This window comes from Equus przewalskii, chromosome 9, assembly GCF_037783145.1.
Source record: "Equus przewalskii isolate Varuska chromosome 9, EquPr2, whole genome shotgun sequence".
NCBI classification, from domain to species: Eukaryota; Metazoa; Chordata; class Mammalia; order Perissodactyla; family Equidae; genus Equus; species Equus przewalskii.
This window is the reverse complement of record NC_091839.1, coordinates 83,056,862-83,072,514: the sequence shown is the minus strand read 5'-3', so window position 1 is coordinate 83,072,514 and position 15,653 is coordinate 83,056,862. Positions and strand designations below refer to the sequence as shown.

The window sequence follows — 15,653 nt, the reverse complement described above, 5'->3', positions numbered from 1 at the left end:
TAGGGATCATTTTTTCTCAAGCTCTCTGTGATGAAGGACCCCTCACTTTGAAGAAAATTCCGTGCATCATAAACCAAGACGTGATTGTACTATGCAAGCCTGTACGCAGCTCACTTGTGCTGCCTAGCCCAAGAGTTCAGCAATAATTTGATCGTCTGTATACTGCTCAGTGAGATGAGTCCCTGATCATGTGCGTGGACTTTGTAAAAATGTTAAATTCCTACGACATTTCTGAACGCTTGCTGTCAATTTCTCTGTTTATCTTACCTCGGACTGGTAACGAATAATGTGTGAGCCAGCACCATTTCATGGACTGTGCTTTGAAGAACGTTGATTTGGACGACCTTCCTGGTCTCTGGTCCCATTGGAACCTGGTTTAGGGTCTCACACCCATTCTGCCCTGCAGTACCTCTTGGGTTGACTCTGGATAGCGGGCTTGTATTTACACTGAAGGAAGGTTATTTGCATAGTGTATTATTTTTATAAATTTTATTCTATATTCATAAATGTATATTTATACAAATATAGGTTTTATATGAATATAAATTCATATGGGGATTTTTTTCCAGGTTCATATTTATTGCACAAATTGAGGAGTTGATATTGGCTTTCCCCACATTGGCGTTTCCTTGGGGATAAGCATCTTTCCTTAGACTAGGAACTGATTGTTGCACTCACCTTTGACCACCCAGCTCACCTGCGAACCGCCCAGCTCAAGACAACAGACCTGCCACCCTGCTGTGCCCACCGAGACAGCAGACCTACCTGCTGTGTCCATCAAGCGCTGTGCCGACAGAGCAGACTCGTGACTACTGTAAAAGGGACATTTCAGTCATATGTGAAACATCCTCTTTGGGGGTATATAACCACTCTGTACACCCCACTTCTTTGGTGCCCTTTCTTCCTTTGGGAAGAAAGGCCATGGGCCATGGTCCTCACATTTTAGCTCAGAATAAACTCTCCCAAATTTTCATTTATAGATTGGTTGTGGGTTATTTTCGTCGACAATAGTTTACACTTTCTTAAATGTTATAACCGTAAAGTGGGTAGCAACTTGGTATTTTAACAGGAAATTTTCTGATTCCATTTTCTTTCACTTCTTAGCTTATCAATTATACTTCTTTTTTCACTTTTTTCCGTGGTTGCCCTAGAGTTTGCAATATACCTTTACAACTAATCTAAGTCCACTTTCAGATAACACTGTGCTGCGTCGTGGGCACTTGAGAACCTGGCAGACTAGCCTAATCCCTCCTCCTGTTCTGCGTCATCGCTGCCGTTCATTTCACTTATATATAAGCCACAATCAGCAAGTACATTTTTGCTGTTAGTATTTTTGAACAGATTGTTATCTGTTATGTCAATTAAGAATAAGAAAAATAAAAATGTTTATTTTACCTGCACTTATTCCTTTTCTAATCCTCTTTCTTTCTGTATCTGAGTTTCTGACATATCATTTTCCTTCTCTCTAAATAACTTCTTTTAACATTTCTTGCAATGTAGATCTATTGGCAACAGATTCCCGCAGTCTGTGTTGGTCTGAGAGAGTCGTTATTTCTCCTTCACTTTTGTGGACTAACTCTGCAGGGCACAGAATTCGGGTTTGCGGTTTTTTCCTCTCAACACTCCAGATGTTTCACTGCACCTGCCTGCCTGGTTTCTGAGAAGAAATCGATGTTAATTCTCATCTTTGCTCCTCCACAGTTAAGGGGTTTTTTTCCTCTGGCTGCTTTGAAGATTTTTCTGTCTTTGATTTCCTGCAGTTTGAATATGATATGTCAGGGTAGACTTGTTTTGGCATTATTCCTGCTTGATGTTCCCTGAACTTCCTGAATCTGTGGTTTGATGTTAATTTGGGGAAATTTGCAGTCATTATTGCTTTAACTGGTTCTTCTCTTCCTTGCTCTTTCTTCTCTTTCTGGTGTCCCATTACACGTATGTAGCACTTTTTGTAGTTGTCTCATAGTCTTAGATATTGTTTCTTTTTTTTTTTCAGTTTTTTTCTTTTTTTTTTAAGATTGGCTCCTGAGCTAACATCTGTTGCCAATCTTCTTTTTTTCTTCTTCTCCCCAGAACCCCCCAGTACATATTGTATACTCTAGTTGTGGATTCTTCTAGTTGTGGCACGTGGGATGCTGCCTAAGCATGGCCTGATGAGCGGTGCATGTCCGTGCCCAGGATCCAGACCCATGAACCCCATACTGCCGAACAGGAGCGTGTGAACTTAACCACTAGGCCATGGGGACAGCCCCCAGTTTTTTTCCTCTCTGCTTTTCAGTTTTAGAGGTTCCTACCGAGGTATCTACTAGCTCAGATTCTTTCCTCAGCCAGTCTACTAAGAAGCCCATCAAAGGTGTTCTTCATTCTTTTACAGTGTTTCTGATATGTAGCCTTTTTTGTTTGGTTCTTTTTTAGAATTTCCATCTCTGCTTACATTCCCATCTGTATTTGCATGCTGTTTACTATCCATTAGAGCCCCTCACCTATCAATCATAGTTGTTTTAAATTCCTGATCTCATTCTTCCAGCATCCCTGCCTATCTGAGACTGGTTCTGATGCTTGCTCTGTCTCTTCAAACTGTTTTTTGCCTTTTCCTGCGTCTTGTAATCTTTTTCTAGCAGACCTGATGTGCTAGGGTAATGAATTGCTGTACACAGGCTTTGGTGCTGTGGGAGGTGTTGGGGGAGGTCTCCTGTGGTCCTGGGGTTATGCCTCAGGCTTTTGGTGAGCCTGACCCTCTGCACAGTGAACTTCACAAGTGCTTCTTAGGCCCACGGTCTTCTCCCCTCCCAGTGCTGGTTCAGGATGGGTAGGATGGGCTGGGGTTGGATGTTGCCTTCCCCCAGGTCGGTTAGGCTCTGGTGAAACCTGGGCAGTTAGTCTCTGGTTAGGTAGTTTCTCCTGAGGGCGGGCCTTGTTAGGAACAGAGCCCTCTGGTGGGTTTCAGAATGGTTCCTTCTCCCTCCCCATGCCAGTAGCACAGGGGATTTTTCTCTGAGATTCATTGTGAGGACCTGGCCGGGCTCCAGGATGTGGGGCCCTCGACTGTCTGAACTCTCAGGTTGGTTCCCTCTGAGCGTCCAGCCATTGGTCAGTAGCCCCTCAGGTTCCCACCTGTGCTGGTTCCAGAGGAGGTTTCCCCTCTGGTACGTGGGCATTTTCTGTACCTGCCTGTCCGTCTGTCTCTAATTTGGGAGCAGTGGTTTGCCCCGTGACCTCACTTCTCTGATGGATCTAGGAAGAGTTGTTGTTTTTCGGTTTGTTCAGCTCTTTCTTGGTGTTAGGATGAGTGACGCCTTCCAGGCTCATTACCTGCCAGGCCAGAAAAAGGTGCATTCATGATGTTTTTCTGGTCCAGTGTAGAATTTGGGGAAAACGCCCACCTTCTAGCCACTGCTTCTATTGCACGCCCCCCCCCCCCAGGCTTCCTCCCTCTGGCTCCAATTATTTCTTCCCAAAATTCTTCTCAGCTGTGAACAATCTAGCTCTTTCATACATGGATTTTCTTCCTTCCACTCTGTCTTCCTTAGGTTGCTAACTACCGTGTTTGTCAGTTGTGTCAACATTTGAACAAGGCTTCCTGTTTACGCGGCTGCTCCTAATGCTCTGCTTGTGAACCCTGCTTTGTGAATTAAATTGGCACCGAGGCTGACAGCTTCAGGGGAGAGTTTGTAGAGAATGCTGGGTTGTGAGGACGGCTCACGGCTAGATTCACAGATCTAGTTTTCCTAAACCCGGTCCCTTACATCTGTCTGCACGGAAGCTCACTGTGTTTTGTGGCCACTCACGTTGCCTAGAGTAGAGGCCTTCAGCCTCGCGTTCATATCGGAATCACTGGCTCCATTTCTGTGTAACTGGCCCCAGGGGGTCAGTGTTTCCAAAGATCCTTGAGTAATTCTACCACGCAACCCGGGCTGAAATCCACTGGTCTACAGCAGAGGTCAGTGGACTTTTTCTTTAAAGAGCCAGATAGTAAATATTTTATGCCTTGAGTGTCAGATAGTCTCTGTTGCAACTAATCAGCCAACTTAGCAGCCGTAGGTCCGTGGGCCGCGTTGCGTTCCAGTAACTTTATTTCTGAACACCAAGATTGAATTCATGTAATTTTCATTTCATGAAATATTCTTCTTCTTTTGATGTTTTTTTCAACTATTTGAATATGTAAAAACCTTTCTCAACTTGCAGGATGCACAGTAACAGGTGGTCAATGGGGTTTGGCCGGTGGGCTCACGGTTTGACGACCCCTGGCTAGTAGTTTACCTGCTTCGCTGTTTTAGTTTGGTTCCATAAGAGAGAATGTTTCCTCCCTAGATCTCTGATAACATCTTCATGGGTCCTCAAATTGAATACTTATTTTAAACGCATCTTACCAGGACAGATGCAGGTGTTTCCTAACAGCCTTAGAGACTGTAGCACTTGGGATGCTTCTGTCTACAAGTAACAAGCCTGGCTGAAACGGCTTAAAGCAGTAGGAAAGGTATTCGCTCATTAAAATGTAGACCGTTGCAGCGTTAATTCAGCTGCTCCACAATGTCATTAGCCCAGCTGTTTCTCATCTTTCTACTCCACTAGCCTCAATACTAGTCCTGGCTGATGTCTTGCCTCACAGTTGCAAGATGGCTGTAGCAGCCCCAGGCATCACGTGCAGACACATAACATCCAGCAAAGAGGCAGAGTATTTTCCTCCATGTACTTATTTTTAATACGAGGCAAGCTTTTTCAGAACAAGCCTCTCCTCCTGTGTAGCTCTCTCCCTTTACGTCTTGAAGGACAAATCAGAGTCCGGTGAGCAAGGAAGAGGAGGAGAAGGCAGCTGGGGGTTCCGCCAAGGGTGGCACAGAGCTAGATTCTTAGGATAAAAAAATCTGAAGAAGGCTGCCGGCTGAGCGTTCATTTCCATTTGTTTGTTTGCTTCCCTGAAAGATTGTTAGGGAGTTGCCCAGTACAATTTTCGTGAAAGAAGTTTTACTGATTTTCACTCAAATAGGTTATATTTTGCTTCAGTCTTCAAAGATACTGTTATTTCTATCAGATTACATTTAAAAAGAAATGTATTCTCTTTTGGCTTATTTTGTTATTTTTCTAAAACTGTACCACCTTGTATATCTATCATAAAGATGTTCATGTAAAAAAAGATTAAAAAAGCTACCATTTTTGTTCATTTTGAACCATCAAAGGGTTGACTAGTTTGCATTTTGTATTGTGAAAACAACAAAAATAGAAAGTCGTATACCTGATAAGGGGCCAATCTCCAAAATATATAAAGAACTCACACAACTCAACAGCAAAAAGAAAATGAACAATTTGATTAAAAAATGGGCAGAAGATCTGAATGGACCTTTTCCCAGAAAAGACATACAGATGGCCAACAGGGACACGAAAAGATGCTCAACATCACTGATCATCAGGGAAACGCAAGTCAAAACCACGATGAGATATCACTTCACACCTGTTAGAATGTCTATTATCAAAAACAAGAGATAACAAGTGTTGGTGAGGATGTGGAGAAAAGGGAACCCTTGTGCTCTGTTTGTGGGCATGTAAATTGGCGCAGCCACTATGGAAAACAGCATGCAGCTTCCTCAAGAAGTTAAAATAGAACTACCATATGATCCAGCAATTCCACTCATAGGTATTTGTCTGAATAAAACAAAAACACTAACTCAAAGATACCTGTGCCCCTGTGTTCATTGCAGCATTATGCACAACAGCCAAGACTTGGAAACAACCTGGGTGCCCATCGACGGATGAATGGATAAAGAAGATGTGGTGTATATATCCACCAGACAGACAGACAGACAGACAGACAGACAGACACACACACACACACACACACACACAGTGGAATATTATTCAGCCATAAAAAAGAATGAAATCTTGCCATTTGCAACAACATAGATGGACCTCGAGGGCATTGTGCTAAGTGAAAAAAGTCAGACAGAGAAAGACAAATACTGTATGATCTCTCTTATATGCGGAATCTTAAAATAAAAAGTGAGCTCATAGGTACAGAGGACAGATTGGTGGTTGCCAGAGGTGAGGTGTGGGGGTGGCCAAAATGAGTGAAGGGAGTTAAAAGGTAAAAAATAAATAAATACAGTGGATTACTGAGCAACAACAACAACAAAAAAGCAATTGTTAAAAAAAAAAGTACTTGCCATGTATAAGTCCAGAAAGTCTTGTTCAGTGCAGTTACATTTCATGAACAGACCATTATGTCATAAATTATAATGCTATACCAACTTGAGTATTGCACTTTATTCTAGCTTTGTCTGTCTTTTTGTTCAAAAAAGTATGTGAAAAATATACAAACACGAACATTTTCAGCAATTTTATAAAGACAGTGATGCTGCAGAAACTAAAATATACTGACACTTGAATAACAATAACGCACAATTTTTTATTTTTTATTTTTTTTTTTGAGGAAGATTAGCCCTGAGCTAACTGCTACCAATCCTCCTCTTTTTGTTGAGGAAGACTGGCCCTGAGCTAACATCCATGCGCATCTTCCTCTGCTTTATATGTGGGACGCCTACCACAGCATGGCTTGCCCAGCAGTGCCATGTGCGCACCCGGGATCTGAACCAGAGAACCCCAGGCCACCGAAGCAGAACGTGTGCACTTAACTGCTGTGCCACCGGGCCGGCTCCAACACACACTTTTAAAAAATACTCACTTTGAACTTTTTATCACCATCGTTGAAACTGAGGAGTATTTAAAATCATAAAATAAACTACCAATTGTAGAGAAGAAATTCATTTTAAATAGCAATGTATGATTCTGATAAATTTATCTTTAAAACGTAAGATGTTATAGTAAATAATTTTATAGAAATAAACTGATATGTGATTCAATATCAACATCCAAAGCTGGTGTTGACCTCCATGTAAACTGTTTCATTTTAGGAAATTATAAGCCACAGTGCAAAATGTATGTACTATTTCGCTTGTTTAAAAATATATTTTTTTAAGTATAGAGAAATAGAACACATAGTAAACAAACCATGCTTCTTGTGTCCTGGTATCTTCTCAGATTGCTTATCCAAAGGGAAGTAGATATTTGCACAATTACCTTATGCGTAGGTCTAAAGTCTGTGAATCGATGTGGCGGGCAGTCGCAGAGTCACATTCTGAGGTGTCGGACAACTGCCAGATGTTGACGGGGGTGTCTGGGTTGAGGGGGAAACTAACTTTATAAAGATTGGATGTTTTTTATTATTCTCAGTGAAAGGGACAATAGCTCACACTGTAATTCCATTTTTTCTCCAGTGGAAGTATCTTTTGAATTTGGAAAATATTTCCCTTTAAAAAAAGACACTAACAGAAGCACAAACACACTTCTGCCATTGCCACTGCTGCTGCCATCAGCATGTGAGGAGGGTACTGTGCCCCAGGAAAGAAAGAAAGAAAAGTAGTTTCCCTCCAAAATCATAGCATTGAGTAAGAGCTAAGAACTCTCCATGTCACCCTCCGGACTGCCTGCCACCTCCAGGGGTCATCTGACCGCTCCCAAGTGGTCCGTGACCCCTCAGGCTGGCTGCCCATTTGAACGTCGGGGGTAGGTCTCCCTCCACTCCAGACTCCACTGCGCTCGGCCTGCCTGCCCCGGAGCGTTTCCTGGGAGGCCCCGGTGCGGCGGGAGTTGCTCCGCCAGGACCAAGAGGCAGGGTTCTGGTGCCCACTCTGTCCTCGGGAGGGTCTAACCTTGGACACGTGAGTTAAGCTCTCGGAGCTCTGGCTCTGACACCTGTGAAGCAAGTGTGAACTGTGGGACCTGTAAGGTCCCCGGGTCTCTCTTTACCACGTGACCCAGAATCTTGACCTTCACTTTCCACTGTTAGACTGACAGCTACTCTGCTGGGCAATGGCCGCCCACTGAGCCGTCGTGTCCCCCGATAACGTGATGTGGCAGGAGCTCTGTGCTGCCGCCACACTGTGGGACACCTCCCTCTCCAGGGAGCAGATCTGAGGATGAGGGAGCAAGAGCCACACCATGAAGGAGGTCGGTTTGGAGCTTTATTGTTCTGTAACCAGAATGTTCTCGAGTGTCTGCACTTTCACTGTTAACACGGAAACATGTTTCCCCATCACTTACAACAGACAACCGACCACTGCGGCTGCAGAGGCGTTTTCCTTCCTTCTGGAACTCTCTAGCCATCTTAGAGCCCTCACAGCAGTGAAGCCAGGGGACCCTGGGAAACTTGTGCAGGAAGAAAAGTTTTATTTGGTGGCAAAAGCCGTTACCTTTGGATATCAGCCTTTTTCTATTTTCTTTCTCTTCAGAGCTCGTTCCCATGTTCACTGGCAATTCTAATGTTTTTTCTCAATCACATGGCTCTTTCCTGTTTTTCCCAGGCGCCTGTACATTTTGGAAGAGCCCAGGCCCCTTAGAACAACCTGGGGGAGTTTCCCTCATGAACTCGAGACAGGTTGACTCCACCGACGTTGGTCTAGCTCTCCCAGCCCCGTGGCTGGTCGTCCAGGGGTCAGCCGGGGACAGCGGCTTCTCCGGCCCCCACGCCCTCGCCCCTCTCGGATGGGGCCTGTTGGGGCTGAGAGCTGCGTCTGCAGTGGTCTCCAAGCGTGTTTATATGAGCTCCTCTGGTCCAGGCGAGCCCTCTTCATGCTGAGGGAGCCCATCCCATGCCTCTTCCCCAGGGGGGTTCCTGGTGGCCTCCTCATAGGAGGGCGGTAAACCCTCCGAGAAGGCAGAGCCCGGGAAGCCAGGCTCGCTGCTCCAGGGTGAGCCCGGCAGGAGGTCAGCCTCCTCTCTGGCCGGTGGGTGCTCTGGGAGGTCGATGCTGAAAGCCTGCCCCTGGGGCCGGGAGGCCCTGCAGCGTCGGAGCAGGAGAAGCAGCAGAAAGGCCAGGAGGAGCAAGCCGGCGGCTGGAAGAAGGATGCACAGGAAGGGCTCCACGTCTTCCCTGGCGGAACTTCCCCTCTGGGTGCCCTGGGGTCAGGGAAGGACACTGAGTTAGGAGACGGGCAAAGCAGACCCCTGCCTTTCTGAGGCCCATCTTTGTCCTCACCTTTTCTTCTTCTTATTGTTACTCACCTAAAAATCACTGCAATCATTCATTTATGCCAGTGAGCTTGAGCCTACGTGAAACGAAGTGAATTTACATGAAGTATGAATTCAGAATGTCAAAAGCACATGTTGATGGTATCCTATGATATTTCCACTCAAGTAAAAATATTAGAACAAGTTACAGGTGGAAGCCCACCACTCATGCTTGGAATGAGAACTCTTACTATTTATGTGCTTATTTTATTTAGCAGTAGACCAGTGATGGTTTATTGCCACAAAACGATCCTATGGAACTTAAGTTCTTTAATTCTGGAAGGAAGTCTGCCATTGGTATGTGTTCATATGACACATAAAATCTTAAATCTGAGTTGGTAGCTGACGCTTCTGGTGAATGAGATCTTAAAATTCCTTCAATATTTTTTTGCAATTTGTAGGATCAATATGGGAAATTTTGAACTCTTTAAAGAAAAAAAATTGCAGGTAAATTGTTAAGCAACCTAAAAGATACTGATTTTATAGTGTTAGCTCACAAGGTAATGGTGGTTCCTGATGGAGTAAATAATATAACAGGCACGAAGTGACGCTTCAACAGCAAGGCAGAAAAGCAACAGGAAAAATAAATACTGTTCCAAATTGCATAGATATGGCTTTGAATGAAGCTACTAAGGAATAACGAAGGGGCCAGCCCCGTGGCCGAGTGGTTAAGTTCGCGTGCTCTGCTTCTGTGGCCCAGGGTTTCACGGGTTCGAACCCTGGGTGCAGACACGGCACCGCTCATCAAGCCATGCTGAGGTGGCATCCCGCATGCCACAAGTAGAAGGACCCACAACTAAAAATACGCAACTATGCACCAGGGGGCTTTGGGAGAAAAAGGAAAAATAAAATCTTTAAAAAAAAAAATGAAGTATTGAAAAGCTTCTCTGCTATAAAGCACACAGCACCAAATGTAGATGGCAGTGTCCACTACAGAGGAAAAGAAAAAATTAAAGCCTTATAATTGTTTAAAACAAAGTATTAAGCTCTTTACTGATGTAAAATAAAACTTATAATAAGAAAACTATGAGAGCTGGGGTTCTCACCTTGATTTTGGTGGAAAGAATAAATGTTTTGCTGGTCATGACTTTTACTTAAGAGACTGGCTCACCTGGCATTGTTTGCATAATCTTTTTTACTTCCTAAAGAATTTATAACTGTGTGTGTTATTGTGGCTCAAAATTAGGTGGTTTATTTAATAATTATAGTGCCAGATATTTCGTCCTTGGTAAGATATAAGTCAAGACATTAGCTTAAAATGCATAAAAATTAAAGGTTTTCTTGGGAAGCAGGGCGTCGTCTTTGGGGTTTGAAGCTCTTTCTTTGAATTACAGAACAACCTTCCAAAACCTGTGTGACCTTGGACCTTTCACTTGCCCCTCCAGGCCTGGGCTTTCTCTCTATGAAATGAAAATGACATCTTTTTCAGAGGGTTGGCATGAGAATTTAATGAATTAACGTGTGTAAAGCTCTTGGTGAATAATAGGTATTTATATATTTATATCTCAGGGACACAAAAGGTCACATTTACTAGAAAATAAAATGTTAAAGATAGCCAGAAGAAGTCTAGAAATTTACTGAAAAGGCTGGAAAATACAGTAACAAAATCTGCATTACTGGGTTTATATTTTAATAAATATGTATTTTCAGAAAAATATTTTAGCAACATTAATATATTTTATGTGTGTGATTGTTATATTTCTAATCCGTGGATTCTTTGTTTTCTCACACATAATCTAGTTTATTATCAGAACTATTGACTTAAAATCTGTTGTGATGTAATAAGCGACTTTGGTTACAAAAACTATGAGGATGATAAACTCCTACATAAATCTACAATTATTAAGAAATCAACTGGGAGCCAAAAAGCAGTTTAACTACGTTTGTTTTCTCCCTCTAGATGCATCACCAACAACCACCCTCCAACCGTGGTCACCGCGGACCATTTTGCAATAGCTTATGTTCCTCCATCAATAACGTGGATGAATATAGTTTCTGAACAGTGGTGGGTATCAAATTTTAAATATTCTATTATACCCCGTAAATTCAATGTGCATAGAATATAAAGATACTTAATGTTCCATTTAAAAGGTTTTACGTAATAGACCCTATTGTCTACAGTTTGCCACTTAAGGTGTTTTCAGTGTTAGTTGCAGAGATTTGTGAAAGGAGAGATGCCACAGCCCCTCCTGTAACTGGCACTTCTTTCTGTCGGGTTAAATTTGTCTGAATATCGCGTGGCGCTAGAAGACTCGTCTAACACAGAAGATTAGGGTGCTTTCTGGAGATCAAGAACTCTCCCTGTTTTCCAGTTAAGAGATGCACGGGGCTATGGGACAGAGTTATAATGGTGTCCTTAATTTGCTCATTTAATGATTCAAGACATAGTGGTTCAAATTGTTCTGGAATTTTTAATGCAAGAAAGATGTCTTTAGTCAAATGTTCTAACTTGTTCACTTCCATCAAAGTCGTTTCTCAACATTTACTGTTTCTCTGATGTGTGTATTGACTTAAGGGTTTGTTTCTCAGGGAATATTTTAAAGAAATATCCAGTTAAACGTGTAACTGCTGAAGGATATATCATCTCTATATATGTATATAATTATTTTTTGTAAAAGGCAGTTTTGAAGAACTTAAATGCCAATCTCACCAGCTTATTTTTCCAGACAAGAAGAAAATAGGTTTGTTTCCATCTTTCTTGTGGGGCAACAGCATCTCTCATTTCCCTTGTGATTCTAAAATTAATTCTGAGTTCTTAGGTTTCTACAAATATTTTCCCTCAAAGCTGACTCAGACTGAAGCTTCTCTGGCGATTCCCAGACAAAGCCAGGAGCAGCTGCACATGTTGGTGAGAGACAAACCTTCTCGAACCCCTGCCACTGCGACGTGAGACCCTTGCTCCCCTGACTTAGACGCAGGGGTCCCCGTACAGCCGAACCCCAGGGAGGGTCTTGCTTTTGAATATGTGGACACTGCTTCTTGAGCAACAGCAGAGCTGTACAACCAAGCAGGAAAATGTGTTGGTTCCTAGCTTCAGATGTTGTTTGATAGATTTGACATATCAGGTGTTCTTAGAATATATTTGTGGCAAGTTTTACTTGAATTTATCATTGTCAAAAGAATACAACTTTCAAATTACTTCCTCAGGCAATGCCCATCAGTGAATTCATATTTTTGTTGTACCCATAATGCAAAATGTTGCCACTAGGTTTTAAGACCCTAAAAATATAGACATTGTTGGTTTGAAAGCTGAGAAAGCTACTTTGGGGAGTAAAAGCATAAGTCTTAGGTACAGACCTGCAGCTGGGTTTCCGGAAAAGGCAGGCTCGGTTCGCTGGTTAACCATTCGTATGTCCCCCGGCCGGCATGCCCAAACTTCCTCCAGCTGCTGCCCTGCAGCTGCCGCATGTTTTTGTCCAACAGAGGCGCCCCCGGCCTGTCCACTCACTGACCGGATTTCCACAGCGCTGCCTGTTCTTGGCCTGGCTCCAGCTTGGACGTGCTTGGCTGGTGGCTGCTGGCAAACTCCTGCTCTGATGAGAGGCCACAGGGAAAGACACCACCGAGAGAGACCTCTCAGGACCGACTATTCAAATTCAGCATCTCTGGATTTGTTGCTGTGGCCGTTATCACCATACGGATTGGCCTGAGACATGAGATATGGAGCGGGTCTCGGACGGTGGAGTCTGTGTTTGCATCATCGCATGCGATGGACGGTCGCAGTGAACAGAGCTGTTTGTATTTAGATGTAAAGAAGACCCTTCCCACCTCCCTCTCCAGAGACAGAGCTGAGCAAGAGAAACTACTCAAGCTGAATTTCCTTTGATTGTTTCTGGATTCTATGGTTCAGAGAGAAGAGGCATCTGGTAGAGAAGCAGGACTCATTAATAACGTTTTAGTGAATTATTTAGAAGAAGGATGCTAATGATAAAGTTGTACAGAAGCCAGAGAGACAATGGAGCCGATCATTTGGATGGAAGTTTGCTGGTTTCAATTGAAACAAGAAATCGAATTACCAGTACCGAAATAGTCTTTCTCCTGATTATCTTGTGAACTTTATGAAATTATTTGTATGAAGCTTAAAATGAGAAACTTTCCATTTGAATGTTTACTGGGGTAACTTCGGGATGTTTAACTCTGCGCATTTATTGGGAATTTAACATTTAAGCCCTGGCCGTGGGATTCTTTCTTTCAGTGGAGTAAACTTCAGCTTCAAACATTTACTGGAAATGTTACAACTCAATATTGCAACTACTCACGTCCTTATTAAGCATCATTTCATTCAAGTGAACGTCATGATGCTGAAATAATATTTAACTGGGATTTTTCCTTAGGATTCTCCATCCCTGGCCCGTGGCAGTCTGTGGACAGGATGCAGGGTTGTTGCACTCTCTAAACTTTGTAGACCAATTTTCTTGGGAGGATCGTAATTTTCATCACCTTTCCAAAGACAGCTGGTCTCCCCAGGGGAATCTGGCACTTTGTCAAACTTCTTATTTCTGGTCCAAGTTTTCACTGTTTCCCACAGCCTCAGTCAGTGTCTTAGTGTGGAGCTCATCATTGCACCCTTTTATTTCTTATTGTGGGGTACACTGACTTTGTGCTTTAGTTGCAATGTTGCCTTGTTCCATGGATGAGTCCTGTTTTAAATCCATCCTGTATCCCCACACGGGAAGCCCCTGGCCTCCAGGGCTCCATTTCCCTTTCTCGCGTGTCAGTGGCTCTGTCAACACTACGTCCTCGGCAGGGGCCATCCTTCTCTACCTGTCTGCTCATTTAAATACCTTCATTTCTTGAGAAGCAAATTGGAAGTCTGGATCAAAAGCATTAAACATGCATCTGTAACAATGATCCACCTCCAGCAGTGAATAAATCAGACAAAAATTCCTGGTTTTGTGGATATGTTTTTGGGGACCAAGAGAAACAAGCAAACTACACAAAATATACAATATATGAGAAGGTGAAAAATGCTATGGAGAAAACACAGGGAGGGAACAGAGTAAATGCTGAAGGGTGGGGACACTTTCAAAGGGGGACGTCAGTTAGGACCTCAGCGGGAAAGGGATGTTTGTGCAAAAAGCTGGAGGAGGGGCCGGCCCTGTGGCCGAGTGGTTAAGTTCACCCGCTCTGCTTCGGGGGCCCAGGGTTCGCCAGGGTTTCGAGGTTCAGATCCTGGGTGCGGACATGGCACCGCTCATCAGGCCACGTTGAGGCGGTGTCCCACATGCCACAACTAGAAGGACCCACAACTAAAAATATACAACTATATACTGGGGGGATTTGGGGAGAAAAAAAAAGCAGGAGGGAAAAAAAAAAAGATTGGCAACAGTTGTTAGCTCAGGTGGCAATCTTTAAAAAAAAAAAAAAAAAAAGCTGGAGGATGCAGGGGAGTGAGCCATGCAGACATCAGAGGGAAGAGCGCTGTGGACCAAGGGTACAGCTGGTGCAAAGCCCCTGAGGTGGTCACATGCCTGGCAAGTGCTCTGGATGGCGGGTGGGTCAGGGTGGCTGGAAAATAAGCCAGGAGAAAAGTAGGAGTTTAGGTCAGAGAGGGCGTGTGGGAGGCAGTAGGTGGCACAGGGTGCGGGGTTTGTGGAGCATTGTGGGAGTTTTGGCTTTTCCTCTAAGTGAAGTGGAGGAGCCATCCAGAGTTTGCAGCAGAGGAGTGACCGTTTACAAGGATCATTCAGGCCCCTGTGTGCGGTTAAGGGCAAAAGCCGGGAGACCAGCTGGGGCTCTGCGATCAGTGCAGGGAGAAGAAGAGCAGGGGAGAAGCGGAGGAAGTTGTGAGGTTCTGGACCTATTTTAGGACAGAGCCAACAAGGCTTCCTGCAGAACCCAAGGTGGTGCAAGATGCAGAAAAGATCAGGAGGGGCTCGTTTTCAGGCTGGAGCAGCTGGAAGGATGACTGCTGTCATGCTCACAGACAGGGAGAGACCATGCGGGCAGGTTGCTTTGGCTTTTTAAGCAGGAGTAAGGATCAGGAGCAGAGTTTTGGACACGGTAAGTTTGCAATTTGTGTGAGTTTGGACATTTCGATTTGGGGTTTGGGAGTCAGGACCAGACCACAGACAATAGACGTAATGAGATCACCAAGAAAATGAGTATTGATGGCGTAGGGGGACAGAGTGAGTGGCCAGTGAAGTGGAAGAGAGGCCCGGAGTGTGGGGTGTCCTGGAACCCAAGGGAAGAAGATATTTCTAGAAGGAGAGAATGACCATCTATCTCAAAGGCTCCTGTACCGTCAAGTAAGACGAATGACATTAGCTATGGATTTAGCAAAACAGTGGGGAGGGGGTGTCTCTGCCTGTTGGGACAAGAACAGTTTAGTGGAGTGTTTGGGGAAAAGCCTGATTGGGGCGTTTTTTGTTTTTTTTTGCTTGAGGAAGATTGTCCCTGAGCGAATATCTATGCCAGTCTTCCTCCATTTTTCATATGTCGGATACCTCCACAGCGTGGCTTGGTGAGCGGTGTGTAGGTCCGTGCCTGGGATCGGAACCCGAAGACCCCAGGCCGCTGAATCAGAGCGCACAGAACTTTAGCGACTTGGCCGTGGGCTGGGCCCATGGGGCACTTTTAAGAGAGAAAAGGAGGAC

At 44.1% G+C, this 15,653-nt stretch overlaps 1 protein-coding gene across 1 annotated transcript; it reads right to left on the bottom strand.

Annotated features, from left to right (window-relative positions):
* Positions 1 to 8,583: 8,583 nt before the first annotated feature.
* SMIM28 (small integral membrane protein 28) lies at positions 8,584 to 12,465 on the bottom strand. Its single transcript, XM_070632455.1, has 2 exons — positions 12,355 to 12,465; positions 8,584 to 8,946 (listed from the first exon to the last, which is right to left on the bottom strand). Exons 1-2 carry the CDS (start codon positions 12,463 to 12,465, stop codon positions 8,584 to 8,586), a joined length of 474 nt encoding a protein of 157 aa, XP_070488556.1.
* Between the last annotated feature and the right edge of the window lie 3,188 nt (positions 12,466 to 15,653).

Excerpts from the sequence above, each read along its gene's own strand:
- SMIM28 (XM_070632455.1), bottom strand. The coding sequence starts at position 12,465 with ATGCGGCAGCTGCAGGGCAGCAGCTGGAGGAAGTTTGGGCATGCCGGC. Across the intron at positions 8,947-12,354 it reads TTCCGGAAACCCAGCTGCAG|GGCACCCAGAGGGGAAGTTC; the intron begins GTCTGTACCTAA and ends CCCTGACCCCAG.